This window comes from Brassica oleracea, chromosome C8 (genome assembly GCF_000695525.1).
Source record: "Brassica oleracea var. oleracea cultivar TO1000 chromosome C8, BOL, whole genome shotgun sequence".
NCBI lineage: Eukaryota > Viridiplantae > Streptophyta > Magnoliopsida > Brassicales > Brassicaceae > Brassica > Brassica oleracea.
Genome location: NC_027755.1, coordinates 15183205 through 15197264, shown reverse-complemented (window position 1 = coordinate 15197264; position 14060 = coordinate 15183205). Strand labels below are relative to the sequence as shown.

The 14060-nt window shown below is 34.7% G+C and overlaps 4 protein-coding genes across 7 annotated transcripts; 3 read left to right on the top strand and 1 right to left on the bottom strand.

Annotated features, from left to right (window-relative positions):
- Positions 1–1556: 1556 nt before the first annotated feature.
- On the top strand, positions 1557–3122 carry LOC106309531 (autophagy-related protein 8f). 3 transcript variants are annotated; one of them, XM_013746576.1, is made up of 7 exons: positions 1566–1664; positions 1758–1831; positions 1920–1974; positions 2079–2134; positions 2497–2549; positions 2622–2740; positions 2824–3102. In XM_013746576.1, exons 3-7 carry the CDS (start codon positions 1938–1940, stop codon positions 2913–2915), a joined length of 357 nt encoding a protein of 118 aa, XP_013602030.1. In that variant the 5' UTR covers positions 1566–1664; positions 1758–1831; positions 1920–1937; the 3' UTR covers positions 2916–3102. The 3 variants fall into 3 exon arrangements, with proteins under 3 accessions (XP_013602029.1, XP_013602030.1, XP_013602031.1); XM_013746577.1 differs by having other exon boundaries at positions 1628–1664; positions 1774–1831; XM_013746575.1 differs by lacking the exon at positions 1758–1831 and having other exon boundaries at positions 1557–1664; positions 2824–3122.
- Positions 3123–3838: 716 nt separating this feature from the next.
- LOC106308214 (root meristem growth factor 6-like) lies at positions 3839–4569 on the top strand. 2 transcript variants are annotated; one of them, XM_013745348.1, is made up of 2 exons: positions 3839–3926; positions 4048–4569. In XM_013745348.1, the coding sequence occupies exon 2, from the start codon at positions 4082–4084 to the stop codon at positions 4322–4324; it is 243 nt and encodes an 80-aa protein (XP_013600802.1). In that variant the 5' UTR covers positions 3839–3926; positions 4048–4081; the 3' UTR covers positions 4325–4569. The 2 variants fall into 2 exon arrangements, with proteins under 2 accessions (XP_013600802.1, XP_013600801.1); XM_013745347.1 differs by having other exon boundaries at positions 3840–3943.
- A 17-nt stretch (positions 4570–4586) lies between these two features.
- On the bottom strand, positions 4587–6703 carry LOC106308213. The gene is made up of 5 exons (XM_013745345.1): positions 6268–6703; positions 6011–6088; positions 5833–5917; positions 5676–5764; positions 4587–4892 (listed from the first exon to the last, which is right to left on the bottom strand). Exons 1-5 carry the CDS (start codon positions 6550–6552, stop codon positions 4755–4757), a joined length of 675 nt encoding a protein of 224 aa, XP_013600799.1. The 5' UTR covers positions 6553–6703; the 3' UTR covers positions 4587–4754.
- A 5727-nt stretch (positions 6704–12430) lies between these two features.
- LOC106308739 (cysteine proteinase inhibitor 4-like) lies at positions 12431–12775 on the top strand. The gene has a single exon (XM_013745864.1). It carries the CDS (start codon positions 12431–12433, stop codon positions 12773–12775), a length of 345 nt encoding a protein of 114 aa, XP_013601318.1.
- Positions 12776–14060: the final 1285 nt, after the last annotated feature.

Here is a 14060-nt window from a genome sequence, read left to right as displayed (position 1 = left end):
TTAATATGTTGTATTGATTAATATTTAAATAAAAAGTCTTTGACTTTTAAATAAAATAATAATTTTTTATTTTATTTTAATTATAATTGACTTTTAAATAAATAATATTTTTTTATTTTAATTATAACTATAGTTATAAAAATTAATAATTAGTACGTAACCAAAAAGGTGTGATTTTATATGTAAGAATTGTATTTCTTCATACATAAGTATTTTAGTTACAATCATAAAATATTAGAGGACTATTTTGTAAATAAAAAAGTTTGCCTCTATTATAGAGGAATGCTATTTTTTCCCCTAAATATAGAGGAAAAAATAGCAATCTCTATTTTAGGGGAAGAAATAGGGGTGGATTGGAGCTGATTTTACTCTATTATAGCATTTAGAGGCAAATATAGAGAAGGGTTGGAGATGCTTTAAGAAAGGTTTATTCTATTAATGCATAATTTTTTTTTTAAATCCTAAAAACATAAAAAAACCCACCTAAGCAACTGCTAATCGTGCTCTTATAGCACTTAGAACCCTATTATGACTTGTTGAGAGTGTCACTAAAATCAAAAGACCTTCTTGTTTGAGTTGAAAGCATCTTGTTACTAAGATTCAGCTCTCTTTCGGTTGGTATCAGAGACAAAATGGTCTTTTTATCATGTATTCGAGTAAGATTCAGCAGCAAATAAAGAATGAACTAGCGACTTTCGTCCGAGAAACACTTGCGGAATACAAACACGATCTACATGACGAGTTCATAAAGTCCATAGAACATGCTCTAGTCATGTTAACCCAGTCACAACAACAAGAGGTTCTACCTCAACTGGATGACGTCTTCTCTAACGAAGAAGGATTTGATCTTATCAAAGAGATCTGCGGAGCTCCAATCTTTGATGTGTATGAAGATGAATTAAATACTCCAGAACCTATTGACATCCTCGATCTAATCATATATGACATGTATAATGAAGATATGCCTTTTGAAGTAGATCACAAAGACAGACGACATCAAATTCACTAGAATTCAAGAGGTGAAAGACAGGAAAATTGAAACATCAAAAGGTGGTGTTAATACTCTAGAGCCAAAATAACTAATTTTATTTTTAATGTAATTTATTTCTTCAGCTATTTCTAGAAAATAAAATTTTAACAGTCAACTTAAAATTAAAAATTCTAACAGTAAAAGTTTTGAAAATCACAAACAATCGGACCACCCAAGCAAGGCCTGTTAATTACCAAACTGGACCTCAAAAGGTAAAAGAGATTGACTTGTCAATTCCATTGTGACCCTTTCTTACTCTGAATCTAACCAGGAGTTACAAGGGGTAAATATGTCATATCCCATGCAGGAAACGTAACCCCGGTATATGCGGTTCTTCTTTATCCTTCTTTTCGAGGCAGTAGTAATAACGTGCACAGCTCCCTCGTACACCGTCAGTTAGATTAACGGTTATGATTTTGTGTTCCACTATCACAGCTAATATATACCGTCCGATTTTCTTTGATGGTTCTAATAAAAAAGCCACGTCAGCAGAGGACTAGACATTACTGTGTTCCATCTGTATTCAATCGCAGAACTTTCGTAGCTTTGTTTATTTGTCTAATCTACATCGAAAGCATCGAGTTCTTGAGAAGTGCTTCGATCGAAGGAAAGCTTTCGTCTTTGTAATCAACAGGTTCGATTTTTTTTTTAACTTATCGCGATGATGTCGTAATTCGTTTAGATTACTAAAGGTTGGGGTTTTTGTATGTTGATCAATCGATTTAAGTTGGAGTATGTTTCAGCTTTAGGAGAGTCTCTCTATGTGTGAGACGAAAAGGGTTATCTTTGATTGATGGATGGGTATGTTAGATAATAGTCGCTGAACTCTATAAACCACTGGCGTAAGTAAGAGATAATGATCGGTTGTTTTGATGGTTGGCTTCTGTAGGGTGTGGAAGAAGAAGTAATGGCAAAAAGCACGTTCAAGCAAGAGCATGACCTAGGTTTTGATTCGGACCCTTTGTTCTTGTTTTGGTGTTTTGTTTCTCGAATCCCTTTTCTTTTTTTTGATCTAATAATCATGATTTTTTTTTTTTTGAACCTTTAGAGAAGAGAAGCGCAGAGGCTGCTCGGATTAGAGAGAAGTATCCAGATAGGATTCCGGTAAGAGCTCACTGTTTTTCTCATACATTGATCCCTTACACATACCTAGTGATTTAGCATCCATGTTCGGACCAATCCTTTGTGTTTCACTAAGCTGATGCAGCATTAGATGTTGTTCTGTTTCATGGCCCAACACCAACAGTTGGTTATCAAAGTTACTATTTACCTGATTAGCTTCATACTTGTGATATATATATATATGTTTGGCACTGTATCATCTAATACATGGAGCTGCTTGAGTTGTAGTTGTCTATTACAACATTTGGACTTTGAATTGGATTTGCATAATTCATTGCTAAGAGCTAAATGACCACTTGAGAGTGATGATTGTCACACATTTTGTATGTGTTTGTGGGATCCAGGTGATTGTTGAGAAGGCTGAGAAGAGTGATATACCAACCATCGACAAGAAAAAGTAGGCATACTCAACTGTAATCTCATTAACAGAGCTGACTTGCGTTAACATCTAAGCTTTTTTTATTGGTAGATACCTAGTCCCAGCGGATTTGACAGTGGGGCAATTCGTGTATGTCATTCGCAAAAGAATCAAACTGAGTGCAGAGAAGGCTATCTTTATCTTTGTGGACAATGTTCTTCCTCCAACAGGTAAAAAAACAGTTAGATCTTTTTAACACAATCAACAAGTGTCTACTTATAAACGTCTGATGTTGATAACAACACTTTTCCAGGTGCGTTGATGTCAGCTGTGTACGAAGAGAAAAAGGAGGAAGATGGGTTCCTCTATGTCACTTACAGCGGAGAAAACACATTTGGATATTGATCTCCATAGATCTCTCTCGCTGGATATTTCATTTCTGTATTTCGCTGTATACATCATCGTCATCTTATTAGTTATTTAAGCAAGCAAGCAAGCAGCCTATGTACTTGTCTAAGAACGTTCGGTTGGGCGTTGATGTGTACAGAAAACATGAAATAATAATGTATATAAAACATGCTCTAATAATGTCTTTTAGTTCTTCAAAATAAACTGAAAACATAGTTTCTACGAACCATCATCACAACTTGATCGTGTTTTCTTATGTCTTCCGCTATATAAGCCAACATCACTTGATGCGGTGAGGGCAACATGGTATTGACAAAGGCACAAAAAAGGCCTATAAACCCAACGAAACAGAACAGCAGCACAAGGAATTGTGCCACGTGGCATACACGGTTGAGAATGGCCGGTGATGTTAAGAAAAGGGTCCCCACATTGTCGTCTAAGGAAGGGGAGAGAAGAGGAGACGGTCAGACCATGCTGTCTTGTTCTAACTTCTTACACTTTACTGTTATTGTTTCTTTGTTTGAACTTCTCAAAAGTTTTAGCTAAAATATCATTTAGTTATGAACCATCCTCAAAGATTCTTTAATTTCAAGTTCCCCAACGTTAACGAAATAACGTTGATGCTAAGATAATGTGTAATAGTGTCCTTATAAGATTGATGTGATTGTCAATTTGTCCTGTCCACGTCGACTAGGACTTAGGAGAGTGATCTATGTGAGTTAAACTACCGTTGAAATTGTAATAGTTGGATACAATAGTGATGGGGAAGAATAAGCTTATTAGTAAATGGAAGAAGGAAAAAACGAGATATTGACCCCCCCAAAGTAGACAAAAGGTTTGGCGGATCAAGACACCCACTATACTTGGGATAGATACGTATATAAATACATAAATGAGTGAGAAAACATATTTGAAATAGATAGACAAGAGAGAAGGTAAAAGAACAAGAGAGGAACAAGAGCATGTTGTGATAGTGAAGGACCTTCCCCCCACCTGCATTCAATGCTTGTCTTACTCTCTCTCTAGTATCTTTCTTCTGCCTACAAATACTCTTTATCTCTTCTCTTCTCTTGCACTAAAACAAATTTCAAACTATATTTGTCTTGCTCTCATCTCACACTTTATACAGGCACAGCATATAGTATCTGAACAAGAAGGAGGTCATGTCTTGCTCTGTGAAGCGTGGGCTCAAGATGGTGTTTTGTTTCATTCTTCTGCTTTTGTCATCCAACTTTGGTTGTGCCACTGCTCGGCGTCTAAGGTTTCACAAGCATCATCACAAGGTTGCTTCTTTGGTACAAGACGCCAGGAGGGTGCTAGGTGGAGAGGAGACAGGGGAAGATGTAGTAGTCATGGATTATCCTCAGCCTCATCGCAAGCCTCCCATCCACAACGAGAAGGCTTGATTATATATATCAAACATCATATACTGTCATATGTTAGTGACAAAAAAAAAAAAAAAATACTGTCATATGCATTCACCATTTTGGTGGTTGTAATGACTCTTGTGCTAATTTATATTATATTTCATGACCAAAGTATGTTGTTATTCTCTGGAATGTGCTGATTTGGGAACTCTTCACCGCCTTTTTAGCTCTAGGCAAGAATAGTAGAACGTAACCAACATGGTCGTTGTCCAAAAAAAAAAAAAAAAAAAAAAAAAAAAAAAAAAAAAAAAACCAACATGGTCATTCATTACCAAGAATACCAATGTCTGTGAGAGGTACAAAACCTGCCAGCTCAAATCTTAGCCAACGGTAACATTTGACAAAGTAGCGACCATACACTTTAGGATGAATGACATGAAGAAGAATATTGTTAAGTAGATTCTAGCTTTCAGCTACAAGGAACGACAAATGGTTTCACAAAATCAAGGAACTCAGATGTTCTGACGCCAAGCTTCAGATCAATCTCTCCCCCGCCCAGCCAGAAGAAGTCCGGTTTAAGTTTGGCTATGGCCTCATCCAATATCACCTGTCATTTCCCAAACCCCATCCAACTCATCAGTACTGCTCAATCTCAATACAGAAAACTAGATTTCATGTTATACATATCTCCACCAAACGAACTTACAACTCCATGAATACTAACTAGGTCTAAAAAATTATTCTGAAAGAGTAATGTATCACAGTCGCACAAATAGTGTGGTCTGAACGTTAAAGTGGGCCATTTCTGCACAGATCTACACATTCAACAAAATTAACGCCATTTAAGTCTCTCTGCCTGACGCCTATTACTAACTCTTGTACGAATAGTTTCAAAGAAGGTATTGAACTATCTATGGAGAAAGAAACTACTAACGACAATAAGTGGGACAATCAGTTAACACTCAACAGTAGCTGGCTCACAAGAAAAACTCTTAACTAACTTTGTGTCCGTATCAAAATGTAAACAGTGTTAAAATGTACCACACCTCCATTACAGACCTTAAAGATAAACAAGCAAGACAAAGAAGTAGCTGTGTAACCCATTGGGCATTGTACCCTTCAGGGCCTCTTTGACAATTAGGACAAGAAACAAATAGACTGTGATGTCTGGAAAACGCTTGGCAAGCACATGTGTATAAACTGTAACCATTTATGAACACAAAAGACAGTGCAAAACTGGTTTGTCTAGGAGAAGAAAACACAAGTGGGTAGAGGTTACTCTCATGATACACCCCATGTCTTAAACATGTCTAATATCAAATGAGCGAGCACCAACAGATGATCACCAAAAAAAAAAGACAAAACCTTGTGCAATGGAAACAAAACTTACCGGTATGCTTGTCTTCATCCCTACACAGGTTACCGCATTGTGCTCAAACCCAGTCAGTTCAATCGACGTCTCCTCGGGAGCAAGTCTCACTACACACAGAGATTAGAGAAAGCATCAGGAGACAGAAGTTAAATAACTAGCTAATGATCACACTTACGATTGAATCTTTTCTTCGGGATCTTGCCCTCGTTTAGTGTATAAAGAAAGTTCTTCACTGCATCCGCATTGAATCTGGCAGTATACTGCCATAAAAAAAAACAGAAAGTGTTCAGATGAATACAGTTAGAAACGAGAACAAAGGTGTGAATGCTGTTCTGTAAGAATCATTAGAGCACCTGAACAACAACCACATAGTATTTGGAGTTGTTGCGATCACTGCAATCCAAAACATTTGATGAGGCTTGAGTATTAACCTGCATTATTTAGTGAGTAAACCCATATGAAAAGAAACAACCTTTATGGCATTGATTCAAGAAGTGTAACAAGAAACTCTATCCGAGGGCAAAAAAAGATATTAACTTTCTGATATTCAACAAAAGCCAAGTTTGCAACATTGTTTCATAACCTCAAAAAGCATTAGACTTTGACGTACCAGGACAATGCTCTTGCAGAGATGGTCGACGGAGGAAGCGCCGAGAACGTCGCGGCGGGATTCAAGAGGCCAGTCGTAGTAATCTGGAGCTACCCTCTTGAAGGAGAAGTCTTTAACGCCGCCGGACCGGAGAATGGCGGAGAGGCGAGACACTGTTTGGCTTTCATCTTCCGGTAGAGAAGGCGACGAACTCTCCGGGAGAATCGAGCTTTCGAGAGCCGAGATTCTACGGAGGATATCGATTTGGAGACTCTCGAGCTCCGCCGCCGCTGCAGCCTCCTCCATGCCTCTATTACGATTTTCCCTTCCTCGCCGTAAGAAACTGTCTCGTACGATGATTTTGTGATCACATGTGTTCGTGTCTATGGTAATTAAGAAAGGTCTAGGATTATCTGAGCCGTGATTGATCACATGTGTTCGTGTCTACGGTAGATTAGAAAGGGTCAGGATAATCTAAGTCGTTAATTAATCTTGTATCCTTCAGATGAGAAATAAAACTCCGAGCTAAGGATGATCATCAGCCTTCCCTTTCCCTTGACACATTAACATCAACATATCTTTTTTTGTACGCACACATTTAAGAGAGGGTTAATTTGCCATCTAACCAATTTTGGAAAGGAAATCAAAAATATGTCACTGATTTTGACGTTATTAACTTAATAACATTGAGTGTACAATTATGTCGGTTATGTCTTTCTTCTTTCCAGGTTATAGGTGACAGAGAAAAAATAGATAACGTTGACATAAATAACATGTAGACGAGGATAAAAATTATATCGTTGATGATGAGTATGTGTATTGGATCATTGGTTATATAGTCTTGTGGTATTTATGGTAGAAAACACATGCAAGAAAGTTGAGATGTAATAGCAGTTTACTGAAGAAGAGAAACAACGATTGACACACCATTAATGACATGTTACATGTACAAAATAATGGTATAAGCTCTTTATAAATAGTACAATATAAAATAGGGCAAATCTCCAAAATATCACATTTTTAAGTTTATATCACAAAAATAGCACTCAAAAACTAAAATGACCAAAATAGCACCTTTCTAAGTTTATCCTTTGAAAATTTTAATTTTTTTATTTTTCAAAATTTGAAATCTTATCCCCAAAACCTCATTTCTAAACTCTAAACCCTAAACCCTAAACTCTAAACCCTAAACCCTAAACCCTAAATCCTAAACCCCACCCTTTAACTCTAAACCCTAAGTTTGTGACTTTTGATAAAATACTAAGTGCTATTTTTGTGACTTTTGACCTTGAGTACTAGTTTGAGAACATAAACTTGATTTAGTGCTATTTTTGTTTTTTTCTCTATAAAATATAATAGTTTTCCAACACAAAATTAAGTATGGTTCTAGCTACTATTCCATTTACAAATCCCACCAACACTCTCCTGACATCTCCAAAACACTAAACCCAATCCTTAATTACTAACCCTAACTTTCAACCCCTAAATACTAAACTCTAAGCTCAAATCACTAAACCCAAACTCTATTCTAAACCTTAAATTCTAATCATTAACTCTAAATCCAAATATAAAATATAATATAAAGTTATAATACATATAAAGAATATGTGAATAGAAAAAATAAGCTATTCTATTTAACGTAAATGGTATAGAAATACGAGAGCATTGTAGATTATAAAATACCCAACTATAAAATAGTATTCCATTTACCGACTCCACCAACCCTCTCCTAATATCCCCAAAACACTAAACGCAACCCCGCCCCTTCCCCAACCCTACTCCTAAATACTAAATACTAAACCCTAAACCCGAATCACTAAACTCAAACCCTATACAAAACCCTAAACTCTAATCATTAATCCTAAACTCAAATATAAAATACAATATAAAGTTATAATACATATAAAGAATATATGAATAGAAAAAATAAGCTATTCCATTTAACGCAAATGGTATATAAATACCAGAGCGTTGTAGATTATATAGTTTTGTAGTTTGAAAGGTGAAAAAGAATAACATTGCTCAATCATTAAAAAAATAAAACACGATAAACATTATATTACTTATTAATGAATACTACGAAGAAGAGAAATGTTAATATGCCATCATGTTCCATTTCATTGAAATAATATAGAAATACAACGGGAGTTTATATTTTAAATAATGTAGTAGTTACACTTATGCAAATAATACTACTATGTTATATACCTTTTTGCACTGAACATTGTATAGTTGCCGAATCATCTTCTACATATCCTCATATTTTACCGACACAACACACATTCATCGGTCCACCACCATTACTTTTTATCACCAGATTTACATAATATCCAAGGTCCATGTTAGAAATTGTGGCGGTTCCAGTCCTGCTTGAGATATTAATAAGCAAAACAGAGTGCGAAAAACAGAAGGTGGAAGGAATTGATCTTTTGATTCCATAGAGTAATCGCTTATCCGAAAAAAAATTAACAGAGATAAATGGATGATGAAAACATAAAAAAAAATAATAAACAGATGTAGATGATAGTTGCAGATATTTGAGAAAAAAAATGAAGAAGAAAGGAGAAGAGGTTAACCAGTTGTCTTCAAGGGTAGTTTGGTATATATTTTAGAAAATACGTTGAATATTTTGGTCAATTTTGTTTTTAGTTAGTTACCTAATTATAATTTTTTTGTTGGTCATACAGTCCAATTTCCCTTTAAGATAAATATAATATGAAGAAATCTTTGAATTTTTGAGTGGTTCTTAGTTCTCAAAGCTTTAGTAGATTGGAAGCTTACACTGCAGAAATCCCTAATCCTTGAGCTGATTGGAAAGAGCGGAAAAGGTAGCCTAATACCCTAATGGTTATCAAGTCAACTGTTATCACCTCTACGAAGATCTCTGAATCAGGAAATATTGAGGTTTATTATTTTCTCCAATTTGAATGGTGCCTACTGGTATCCATATACTCCACAACAGTGTTTTTTCTTTCTCTTTTTCTTTACTTGTACGGGTGTATCTTTGCAGTACTCGTTTTTGCTTCTATGTAGACCAGTTGGTCATAAGTTTCATATTTGAATGATTAATTCAGCGTTAAAAAAAAGATAAACATAATAGGAAGAAACACTAGAGTTTGTATGATAATACTTTTCTTTTTTTATTGGGTTTCGATGATAAAATTGGTGGTGGTCATAGATACAAATACAACGTTTTCACGAAATAAAAAGGTTTATTTTTGTGTTGTACAAGAAAACATCTTTTTGAGGTTGTTTAGAACATTTTCAATGAAAATTTCATTAAAAAAATATAGAATAACTTTTTTGTAGAGTTGAGTTTACTTCAATTCTATTGTATTTTAGAGGAAAAATAGAGCAAATAACAAAAAAAAAAAAAGATTACTCTATTTATAGAATAAATTCATATTTAATTTACTCCACTATGGAGTGGAAAATAGTGAGCAACTACAGCATTTCTTACTTTGTGCACCATTTTGAAATGAATTATGGAATGGGGTTGATGATGATCTTAGATGCAACACCATTACAAAGAGATCTTATGAGGCATAATCAAAGTAATTCCAAAGCAAATATTTAAAGATGAGTACATGGTTTACATGGGTAAATATATCGCCTCAATTCCTATCATTTTCTGTTAGTGAATCTGCACAAACATTTCTGTTTTTGGGGATAAGAATCAAACTCACACTCTTAGAATACTTTGCAAAAGCGAAACACAACTTTCTTTAAATTTAAGGCCGGCCAGTCCATCAGATTGGTATTATATTCACTAAATGTAAACAGTTTGTCTCAAATATGATCGCGAGGACTTGCATATCTCTCATACACGACGCTGCCGAGAGCAATCATTCCATCTCAGCATGTAAGATCGAGAGGCTTATGTTGAAACCATGAAGTCTGAATGATTAATTCAACACCCATTTGATCTTTAAGACTACTTTAAGCCACTATCTGCTTCATTATCAATCCATGAGACATCAATTTGACAAATCAGGATTTGAAATACTCAAGGGGGCTGCTACAATAAGTACGTTGGGAAGATCTTTGGGATCCTCCTCATCTTCCTCTTTAAGGTTCAACTTTCGGTAGCATTCTGCTTCAAGAGAAGTAAGTTGGAGAGTGTTGACTAGAGAGGTGTCTTTCCCATTAAAAATTGTCATCTTTGCCTTCCAAATGTACCAAATGATCTATGCGAGAGTGTTGAATTGTGGTTTTAGAACCACCTCTTTTCTCATCCAAAATAGTATGTTTTGATATACAGATATACTCGGAAAGTAACCCGGAAGGAATCAAATAGTGTATTCATATGTTAAAATACAATTTATTTGAATGAGAAATAAATGTTCAATGTGGGTGATTTGAGAAACTTGTAAAATTTCAAAATTTGGTTGAATGTACAAAGCAACAAATATACACATTTGAACTTGGATTTGAGTATAGATTTGTTAATTGAACTTCTTATCAATTAATCTGATTCATATAAACCAAATATTTACTGATCTTTTATATTCGATAAAATATATAAAAGAAATTAATTTTAAAGTATATTATTTAGTTTGAAATGATCAAACAATTTTATTTTCTTATGTTGGAAAATAAATTTTGTGCTTTTCATTATTTTTCGATAAACTGGTTTGTTAGCATGATGGAAAAAACATATAAGCAACACATAAACAAAACAACAGTTTCCCATTTGTTTTCTTTTTTAGTTTTTGGTTTTCTAGTTTGAGAGTATAACATTCATATTGGGTTCAATAACTTCTATTTTCGGATTGTGAGATAGTCGATGTGTGATTGTAGCCTATAATTCTGATTGAGTTAAAACAGTCGTGAACAATTAAAAAATTAATGAAAGAGCATCTCGTCTTTATGAAACTATTTTTTATTGATCGCATTTTAGTATTAATATTATAATTTCATTTTTAGTTTTTATCATTATATATCAAATTATTTAGGTAGCCATATCGTAAATATTATGGTTCTGCATTGTGTACATATGTTTCTGGTACTGTTGGTTCTGTTGCTATGTTCTTGTCATACTTCATAGAATGCATCTAACATGCCATATAAGAAGTATATTTTTTCTCCTTTTTGTTCCCATTGCGGGAGCCAAAACATAATAGTCTAATTCTACTTTTAGAAGCAATAAGAATTGAGCTAAAGAACAAGCGAGCATATCAAACCTACTTTTTTTAATGATGGATAATTATGTTATTACAAATTACGAGAAATATTACAGACGATTCTACACTACAACCGACAATTCTACATACCTTATAAGGATTCACGCCCGACAACATCAGCTGAACCGCCCCATGAGATCCACGCCTGACAGTACTACTTGTGCTATGCTGCAGATCTTTTTTAAGCATTTTCTCCATTAATTCACATAAATCAGCCTTTTTCTGGAATTCGAAACCCAGACTTCTTGATGTAGACACATTAATGAATTTTTTAGTCAAACCAGTAGACCAAGGGAGCTTCCACTCTCAAACTTAATTTATACTGTGTTTTAATTTATTTAGATGTTAAAAAATGATTATTTGAATAGTTAGAGATAAATAATAGTTATTATTATTATTATTATTATTATTATTATTATTATGGTAGTAGGTTGAATGCACCTTATATCACCTTAAATGGTTTCCGTTAACGGGATCGCTAAAATTAGGGTCGACGAGTTATTTCTCCATGAGAATTATCGTATATCATCGGATCTTTCCCGAACCATGCCCATCATATGCCAATTTTGGTGAAATCAGAAGTTAGTATAACAGTATATTGAGCTAGAGTACTGTGAAATATGTCGAATAACTAAAGACAAAAAGCAAATTGTTGGTTTTAGGAAGAGATATAGATGACACTATCAATCGATAAGACTATATAAATCTATCAAATTAGGTTCTTTGCCACATATAGAAAAAATCTACGAAATTTGCTATGGATAACAGTTTAACAGATATTGTTATATAAATAGTATTTTTGCATTTGAGGAGAAGAGCAAATGGATTTTGGATTAGTCAAACAAATATAATTATGCTAATTTTATCAAGTTATTAATAATCAATTTCAAATTTCTTATATTTAGTCTTCCTATTTTTAAGAAGTTTCCCAGCTATAAAACTTACAAAACCAACGATACCTTTAAGATCAGAAAAGAAAAAGGTTCAAGAACAAAGAAAAGATGTTGAAAGCTTTGATTTGTCTATGTCTCATCCTCCTCCCTGTCATCTCCGTTGTAGGAGAAAAGGCGCCACCGGGTCGGTGGAAGAGAATTAGGAATCTAGATCGTGATTACTTCGTTAACATCGCCAAGTTTGCGGTCGATGAGCATAACAGGCGTTCAAAAAATAAACTGGTGTTCATTAGAATCCTCGAGGGAAGGGAGCAAATGGATACGGGACAAAGAGACTACTTTAAAATCGGGGTCAGGAATAGTGAAGATTGGTCAGAGATATATGAGGCATCAGTGTTTGACAAGGAACATAAGAATGCTCCGATCCTTGAGTTTTTCAGGAAGATAAGGTAATTTGGAATTTGTAAAATTCAATCTCCATCAGAAATTATATAATATAAGATTTCTGGTGATTTGAGATTTGTATATCATACTGTTTTTTGTAAATACGTATTTTGTTTGGAATAAAATAAATAAGACTATCAAAGTATATATACTTTGGTGTTAATGATATAATGTTTTTTTTTTGGTAAATGAATATTGGAGACATAGACGGTTTGGAGATAAACCTAGTACAAACTTTAGCAGCGAAGTGTTTGTTAGAGCATGTTTATGTTACTAGGTCTCTTAAGTTTAATGAGGTATTAAACTTTGCTAAGCGCGCTAATCCAACAAAACTTCTATTTTTCATGGAAATTGAGATAAGACATGCACCAACCCCTATATATATATATATATATATACATGGTATTGTTTTTATTGTGACTATCTCCATTTTCATTTCCTTACTGTTGTATTGTGACTATCTCCATTTATTAGACAAATGTATTGCGACTATCTCCATTTCCTTCTTCCTTACCGTTGATTTTGGAGAAATCGAGAGTTAATATAATTGTTTTATGAGCTAGGGTATTCTAAAATATGTCAATAACTAATGAAGAAAAAAAGCAAACGGTTGGTTTTGTAAAAGCCGGAAAACCGGACCGATGTAAACGATATAATAAAAGCGAAGTTAAGGAAATAGACGAATATAGAAAAAAAAAACGAATACGAAGACGATAAAAAACCGTATTCGCAAATAGACATGGAGGCGAGATATGATCTCTTTCCTTAACTCAAAATATTCGCTCCGTTAGTGAGACAGGACTGTACGAATATAGAGTCCCAGGATACAACCATGGCAGACGAATCACGCCTCACTCGTGATCGCCCTATCGAACTATAACCTCTACGAAACACTCTATAGACTTACGTTGAGGGATTTGGTGATTTTTTGTTGCGTAAAAACTTTTTGAGAAATGAAGGAGGAGACGAGTTTATAAAGAAGAGAAGACGAGCCACTTTCCGTAACTGATGCCGCACGTGCGCACGTTGGCGGAAATCTCGCGAGGATCTCGGTGGCGAGGCGTTACGAAACTTCCTCCGCAAGATCTTTTCTTGTTTAAACTTATCGTCAAGAAGAGAGACAGCGTGTTGTTTTTAAACGAACTACGTGTTGTTTAAAATAAAATGCATGTCGTTTTTCGGGAATTAATTGGCAGAACGTTGAGCTTAACTTGGTCCAAAAAGAATAGTTCTTATCGGGCCAAAGGCCCTCCACCCAAGCCCAAGCCCACGCCCACGCCGAGCCGAGCCGAGC

Coding starts and splice junctions, on each gene's coding strand:
- LOC106309531 (XM_013746575.1), top strand. CDS start 1,938: ATGGCAAAAAGCACGTTCAAGCAAGAGCATGACCTAG. Junction 1,975..2,078: donor CAAGCAAGAGCATGACCTAG/GTTTTGATTCGG, acceptor TTGAACCTTTAG/AGAAGAGAAGCGCAGAGGCT. Junction 2,550..2,621: donor CCAACCATCGACAAGAAAAA/GTAGGCATACTC, acceptor TTTTATTGGTAG/ATACCTAGTCCCAGCGGATT.
- LOC106308214 (XM_013745348.1), top strand. CDS start 4,082: ATGTCTTGCTCTGTGAAGCGTGGGCTCAAGATGGTGTTTTGTTTCATT.
- LOC106308213 (XM_013745345.1), bottom strand. CDS start 6,552: ATGGAGGAGGCTGCAGCGGCGGCGGAGCTCGAGAGTCTCCAAATCGAT. Junction 5,918..6,010: donor ACTATGTGGTTGTTGTTCAG/GTGCTCTAATGA, acceptor TTTTTATGGCAG/TATACTGCCAGATTCAATGC. Junction 4,893..5,675: donor GGATGAAGACAAGCATACCG/GTAAGTTTTGTT, acceptor GGGAAATGACAG/GTGATATTGGATGAGGCCAT.
- LOC106308739 (XM_013745864.1), top strand. CDS start 12,431: ATGTTGAAAGCTTTGATTTGTCTATGTCTCATCCTCCTCCCTGTCATC.